The 6,641-nt window shown below is 60.7% G+C and overlaps 2 protein-coding genes across 2 annotated transcripts, besides 5 other annotated features; both read right to left on the bottom strand.

The window, feature by feature from the left end:
* Window positions 1–93: 93 nt before the first annotated feature.
* Window positions 94–114: a microsatellite.
* Window positions 115–204: 90 nt separating this feature from the next.
* Window positions 205–238: a sequence feature (GA-rich).
* A 62-nt stretch (window positions 239–300) lies between these two features.
* TraAM80_02507 (uncharacterized protein) lies at window positions 301–3,798 on the bottom strand (the record flags this gene model as incomplete). Its single annotated transcript, XM_029379507.1, has 1 exon — window positions 301–3,798. The coding sequence occupies one exon, from the start codon at window positions 3,796–3,798 to the stop codon at window positions 301–303; it is 3,498 nt and encodes a 1,165-aa protein (XP_029240750.1).
* A 451-nt stretch (window positions 3,799–4,249) lies between these two features.
* Window positions 4,250–4,311: a microsatellite.
* Window positions 4,312–4,397: 86 nt separating this feature from the next.
* Window positions 4,398–6,566, bottom strand: TraAM80_02506 (uncharacterized protein; the record flags this gene model as incomplete). Its single annotated transcript, XM_029379506.1, has 1 exon — window positions 4,398–6,566. The coding sequence occupies one exon, from the start codon at window positions 6,564–6,566 to the stop codon at window positions 4,398–4,400; it is 2,169 nt and encodes a 722-aa protein (XP_029240749.1).
* Window positions 6,567–6,590: 24 nt separating this feature from the next.
* Window positions 6,591–6,612: a microsatellite.
* Window positions 6,613–6,640: a microsatellite.
* Between the last annotated feature and the right edge of the window lies 1 nt (window position 6,641).

The raw sequence follows: 6,641 nt of genomic DNA, 5'->3' as shown, positions 1-6,641 counted from the left end.
TTTGCTCTTCACTGCGAAGGCCCACTCTGTCAGCTGAGCGGCCACTGGCAATGGGGAGATGGAGAGAGAAGAAACACCGTAAAGGAGGGGGCGACCATCACCACCACCACCACCTGCGTGGTGGCTGCAGTCCTTGGCAATTTACGGGACCTCATTTCCCACCGGCCCACCGAGAAGCACACACACACACAAACATATGATCAATCGCTCCCTCTCTCTCTCTCACTCTCACTATCTCATATATATATATATGCACAATTGATGCAGCAGAACAATTTCGACAAGTCTTGCGTTGGGTTCTCACACTTCCTCCTCCTTTTCCTCTTCCTCGGATGTGGTGTCGTCAAAGCTGGTGAAGTTCTTCGGCGCGGAGGCCGGCGGAACCGCCGTTACCCTTTTCTTCTTGGAGTCGCTGAAGGAGGAGGCGGAGGAGGAGGTGACAAAACTTTTGCGCAGCGTGGTGTAAGTTTTCTCACCACGCGAGGGCTGCAGGGAACGGGTGATAGGCACAACCTCCGCCGCCGTCCCGCCCTGCCGTTCTCCCTTGACCGACAGCACCTTTTCGCTTTCGGTGCCGTCATCCCAGTCGTCGTACCATGCGGCCTTCGGCTTCGCGGGGAAAGCTTCCTCATCCGCGGTTTCTGTTGTGTCCTTCGCGGAGGTGACGGAGGGCGCACTCTCGCGCGTCTCGCCTGACGTGGTGAATGGAACAACGGCACTACTCCCCGCCTCACCGACGCTCTCGTCGCGGGACGCGCGCAGCCACAACGGACCTCTACGGACGTGGCGCGCCTGCTCCTCTTGTGAGCCGACGCTGCTAGACGACTCGCGGGGCGGCTGCATCGAGGCCACCTTCACCTCCGCACCTTTAAGCAGACCACCCGCATCCGCGCGTTGGTCGCTGCCGCCTGCAGTGTGCACGGTGCCGACGACACGCGTTGTGATGGGCGGGGCGACAACGGAGGCAAAAAGAGCAGGTTCCGGAGCCACCACACGCGAAAGCCCCAACGGGTCAGTAGCAGCAGCGGAGTTTCCACTTGCTGCTTCGGCCCACGCCATCACCTGCTGCCGGTTAGTCGTATCGCCAACAGAAGTTTTCAATCGGCACGACTGTGTCGTCGCTGTCGTTGCTGTCGTCGTGGTCGCCGCAGTGGCATCACTCGTGCTGAGTCTCCGCGAGTCGTCATCCTGCCGCTCCAGCGATGGTGGAGGCAGCTGCACCTCAGGGGAGTCATTGTGATTGTCTGGGTCCACCACTTCAGTGCTGGAGGTTTTTGGGTGCGTGCGGGGTGTCGTCGCGGTTGTTCCGCTGCCAGACGTCAGCGCCATCTTGCCACGTTGATCAGAGGAGCGCACCCCGCCAAACTCGACCAGCGGTGTCTGCACGTCCCCTCGTGGGCACACGCCTTCCTCCCCGCTCGCAGCCGTCGTGGGCGCGTCACCCTTCACCGCATGCAGGGATAGCGCGGCAGCAAGGGAGCGGTGGGCCGCCTTCGTTTCCTCCCGGCAGTCACTCAGCGACACCTGAAGCTCCTGCAAGGCCTGCCGCTGCCGCCGCTGCTCCCTTTCCAGCAGGCGCAACTTCTCCTGACCGCCCTCGCACGCCTGCTGCTGCAACGTGGCATCATCGCGTGTGTCGTGGAGCTGCGACTCGAGCGATGCCAGTGTCTTGCGCAGGGCGTTCCAGTCACGCAGCAACACGTACTCCTTGTGCTCCTGCTCAGCGGTGTCACGCATCGCGGCGAGGGCAGCCTCGAGAGACTCAACCTTCGACCTGCACGCCTGCACTTCCCTCGAGAGCGCTTGCGTGGCATCTTCGCCACCGCGCGAAGCGCGCAGCTTCACCACCTCCTCCTCCAGCGGCGCAACCTTTGAGTCCAGCAACACCTCTAACGCAGACGTACGCTCCTGCAAGGTGGACTGCAGATGACGCATATCCCGCTGCACCTTCGTCTCCAGTTGGCTGACCATTTGCTCCGTGGCCGTGGTAAGCTGCTCCTCCGCCGCCACCATAGCGTCATCCACGCGGGTGTCACGCCGCTCTTGCCACTCACGTGTTTGCTGCAGGCGGCTTAACAGCGTGGCAACGTCCTTCGCGTGATCCTCAGCAGCGGCACGAAATGCCGTGGCGTCGGCGGTGAAGCGTCCAGCCTGTGACTCAAGTTCGCATACACGACGGTCCATGCGATCCACCTCCGCGCGCGCAGTCGCGCTACTTGTTTCGCTATGCAGCGCCATGTCATTTGCGTGCTCCAGCCGCACAGTGACAGACTGCAAGCCTGCGAGGGTGTCACGCCGCGACTGCTCGAGGCGCTCGCCGACGCCCTTCACTGTCGCCTCCAGGGTCTGCACGCGGTGGCCAACCTGCGCCACCACATCGTCAATCCGGGTGGCGGACGCGACGAGGCCCTCGCGCGTCTCCTCTAGTACTGCAACGCGCTGCTGCAGCTGCGGCACGCGCCCCTCCACCATCTCCACCGCGCCACGAAGGCGGTGCACCAGCTGCTCGCACCCCTCTATTCGATCCGTGTACCCCTCTACCACACGGCGGGTGTGCTCCGCCAGCTGTTCGTCTCGCTCGCATACCTGCCGCAGCGCATCAACGCCACTCTCAGCGCGTAGTGCGGCGCGTCGGACACCTTCAATTTCGGCACGTAGTTTCTCCGCCGTCGCGGCAGCGCCAAGGTGACTTTCAACCTGCGTTAGCCGCGCATCACGATCCTGCACGGTGTCCTCCATGCGCTGCGCCCGCTCCATCGCCCTCTGCGCCTGCGCCTGCGCCCGCTCTGCCATGTCACGTGCAACGCCAACGTTGGCGTCCACACGACTCACAGCCTCTTGCGCGGCGTCCGCCTTGCGCTCTGCGCGGTCCATGCGAGAAGCAGTGACGGCGCTGCTGGACTCCAACGCCCCCAGGCGCTCCTTAAGAGAGACCGTCTGCAGCCGCACCTCGGCGTGACATGCAGTGGTGCAGTCATGAACCTTGACATCCACGCCGGCGACAAGCTCTTCATGGCGCGCAATTTTTTGCGCAAAAGTCTCCAGAGGCTCACGCAAAGTGCGCTCAAGCGCCGTTGCGTGTGTTCGCCACGCCGCATCCACTAACTCCTTCACTTGGCCGCCTGTCGCGGCGAACTCTGCCCTCAGCTGCTGCTTTAATGCCTCGCGCTCCCGTTGGTCGTCGCGGCGCATGTCCACGTATCGCAGCAGCTCCACGTCCAGCCGCTGGGCGAGAGAAGCGCGCTCCTTCTCAAGCTGTTGTGCCGACTCCACACGCAACAAACCGCACTCCGCTACTGCCATTTCCAACCGTTCGCGAAGGCTGTCCAGTTGCTCTTGTATGCACTCCTGCTGCTCGAACTGCGAGCGGCCCCGCACCTTGGCGCAGCGAAGGGCCTCGTCCAGCTGCCGCTGCATCACAGCCCGCGCCGTCACCTCCTCCTTGTGCTGCTGCTGCATGTTCACCTCCAGCTCCGCGATTGCGCGATGCGACTGGTGCTCCGCGGCGCGCAGCTCCACCAGCATCTCCTCTTTCCATCGCCTCCCCAATAAGGCGATTGTCTGCGAACGGGACTCCCGTTCCGCCAACAGCTCGCTGCGAAGGTTGCCAATCTCCGTCATTGCCACGCGAAGCTGGCGCTGCAGTTCCAGGACGGGCGGATGGCCGTGCACCCCACCCTCGCAATCTTCGCCCCTGCCCCACAACTCTTGCGGCGACGGTGCAGCCGGCCGTCTACCGGAAAGCGCGTCTTCTGCGGCTCGCAACAGTTTTGTCGCCTCACGTGAAAAGTTAGACATACTATCTACCGGCAATTGTGATGTGTGTGTATATATCTCTTTATATACGTATATGCGTGTATATACAAAAGCTAATGAATGAAGTAACGTGTACGAATGTGTGTGGCCTGTGGAAATCCACCACCGGCTGTCGCACCCCCTCTCGCTCTACCTGACCCACGGAACGAAGAAGCGAAGCAGTCAAAGAGGCCAGATAAACAACGACGACAGCAGAAACATACAAACAAACAAGCGTGCGCCCAGCACAAAAATAAGCGGGACACCTCGGCTCCAACAGCTGCAGGCTCACGCTGCCAGAAGGATGGGGGCTGCCGCTGAGAGGAAGGGGAGACGGGAAAGAGCACCGGTTGAGGCACTCACACCAAAAGAGAGAGAAAAAAGCCGCCCGCACATTCGCACAGACAGCCAGACAGGGCGAGAGAGGACGTGCTGCAGCACCACAACAACAAGTAAACAAAAAAAAAAAACGACAGACAAACTAACATCCAAAAATAATAAAAAAAGTAAAAAAAATATGAGCCGTTCCAGCCACCCTGCGGCAACGGTGTTCGATAACAGCCAAAAATAATGATGATGAACATCATACGGGTGGTGACAGACTACAACGAGCAGCCGTTCCGGTGACGGCTTGCCTCCTCACTTGTAGAGGCAGCACGCAGACGTTCTGCCACCGTCCGAAGCGCCACTGAAACCTTTACTAGGCGACTCAGGCGGAGCTGACTTTCTTGCTCCCGTGCCTGCAGCGCCCACTCCGTCCGCGCAACTGCCGCCTCACGTCGCTTTAAATCCTCCGGGAAGGCCTTTATGCTCGCTGTCGTCTCTTCGAGGGCCACCATGCTGCGTCGTGTGAGGTCGCCTCGCCTCGCCAACTCCTGCATTTCCTGCACCCCCACGTCGTACAGCCTGAGAAGCGCATCGCTCAGGATACCAATGCAGCCGTCCACGTACAGGCTACCGTGATGCATCATGTCAGTGACGAACCGAAAGGCGGAGGTGCTGCTGTTGTCCTGAGCGGCAGGTAGCCTTTCTTTTTGTTCTCGTTGGCGCTGCTGCTGAAGTTGTTGCGAGACATGTCTCTCGACCCTGCTTGCCACCACGAGTGCTTTTTCCGTCCGCGACAATTTCGCACGCAGTTGCTGCAATTCCTCCGTCTTGAGCGCCAGCATGCGTTTGAGGAAGACGACCTCCACGGCGTCCTCGTTTGGCTGCTCCTCAAAACCCTTCGAGAGACGCTGGGGGCTACTCAACTCACGGCAGAATTTGGCAGGTTCCTCCGCATGCTCGCTGGTGTCGCTCGCAGCAGATGCCGTCGCCGCCGTCCTTGGCTGCGTTGGCGGCGACGGTGACGGGAACTCCGCGGGGCTGCAAGCCGCAGCCGCGACCAGTGTGATGGCCGAAAGGGAGGCACCGTGCTGACTGAGCAAAGACTTTGCCACCCACCGCCACTCAGACAATATGGCGCGTATTGCAGCAGCGGTGTGATCCGTCAACTCACCCTGCCGCGTCGCCACCGACGATGGGGACGACTGCAGCTGCCGCCACAACCCGTGAAATGCGTCCACGATTGCCAGCCTCTCACACCATTCCGCGCAATCCACCTCGTGCCGCTGCTGCTGCCCCCACAGTGTTAACGTAAGCTCGTCCACGGTGCGCTGTGTCGCCTCACGTTGCCTCTTCTCCGCCGCAACTTCACGCCGCGCGACACCCAACGCGCTTTCAAGCACTAATGCGCCATTGTCAAACTGTTTCTTTGCCTTGAGCATGTCTTCCATGTGCAACGCACGGGCCTTCGTCAGGGCTTCCTCCACCTGCGCCTTTTCTGAACACAACGCCGCCGGCAACGCCACGTTGCCGTGACTGTGCTCGTGTTGCAACTTCACGGTTTTTAACACATCATCGGCGGCGCGCCGCCACGCCTCAAACTGTTCGCCCAAATCTGTCAACCCCCCCATGTAAACACGCTGCAACCGCAGGAGCTCGTCCTCGACAATGACCTGAAACTTCTGCGTAAATTCGGCCCGGAGCCCTCTCTCTTCTTTCCGCAGCTGCGTCCGCAGTGCTGCAAGCTGCGCTGCGTCGCTTGTGACTTTCTTCGTCGCTTCCCGCAGGGCCACCTCTCGTCTGGACCACACATTTTGCCTTGCCCGCATCTCCTCCGCTAGCGCCGCTTCCTCCGCCGTTAAAGTCCGCCCACCATTCGTGTTGGCAGCGGTGAGACGATCCTCATTGCTGTTGTCATCGACCGTGCCGATGTTTCTCCCGCTGGGCGACCTCACGTCTGCCTGCAGAGGTGACTTTGTTAGCTGCTCCTGCGTCGGCGAGGCAGATAAGGGTGCTTCCTCTACGCTGCTATTCAGCTTCAGCCGGCCAACCTCTGCACCAAGTGCCTCCGTCAGCTCCACCAACCGTTGGTTCTCCTCGCGTAACGAGGAAGAAACAGTCAAAAGCCTCTCCAACTCCACTTGCTGCTCATTCAGCCTCTGCAGCATTTCTCCCCGCTGCTGATAGGCGATCTCCGCCTCTGCCTGAACCTTGGAGACGCAGATGGCGCAGGCGTGGCAAAGCGGCACTGGTGCGGAGCCGGGTTTTCCTGGCAAAGTCAGGTTCCGCTCGAGGCAGTGCGAGCACATCACACTGCCACACGCATGGCAGTTTGCAGGCTTACTGAGCAGACCGAAACTACGCCCGCATCCTGGGCGCTGGCAGACGCCTACCTCACTCTTGTTGCACCACTCAATCTCCGGAACAACTCGAAGCAAATTCTCCATCGCACCCCACCGCGCAGCTACGCGTCTCTCCCTCTCTCTCTCTCTCTGTGTGTGTGTGTGTGTGTGTGTGTGTGG

The sequence above is a fragment of the Trypanosoma rangeli genome (assembly GCF_003719475.1).
Source record: "Trypanosoma rangeli strain AM80 chromosome Unknown Tra_15.4_contig_00058, whole genome shotgun sequence".
Taxonomy (NCBI): Eukaryota; Euglenozoa; class Kinetoplastea; order Trypanosomatida; family Trypanosomatidae; genus Trypanosoma; species Trypanosoma rangeli.
Note: the sequence above shows the minus strand (reverse complement) of the source record. Positions and strands in the feature narration are given on the sequence as shown.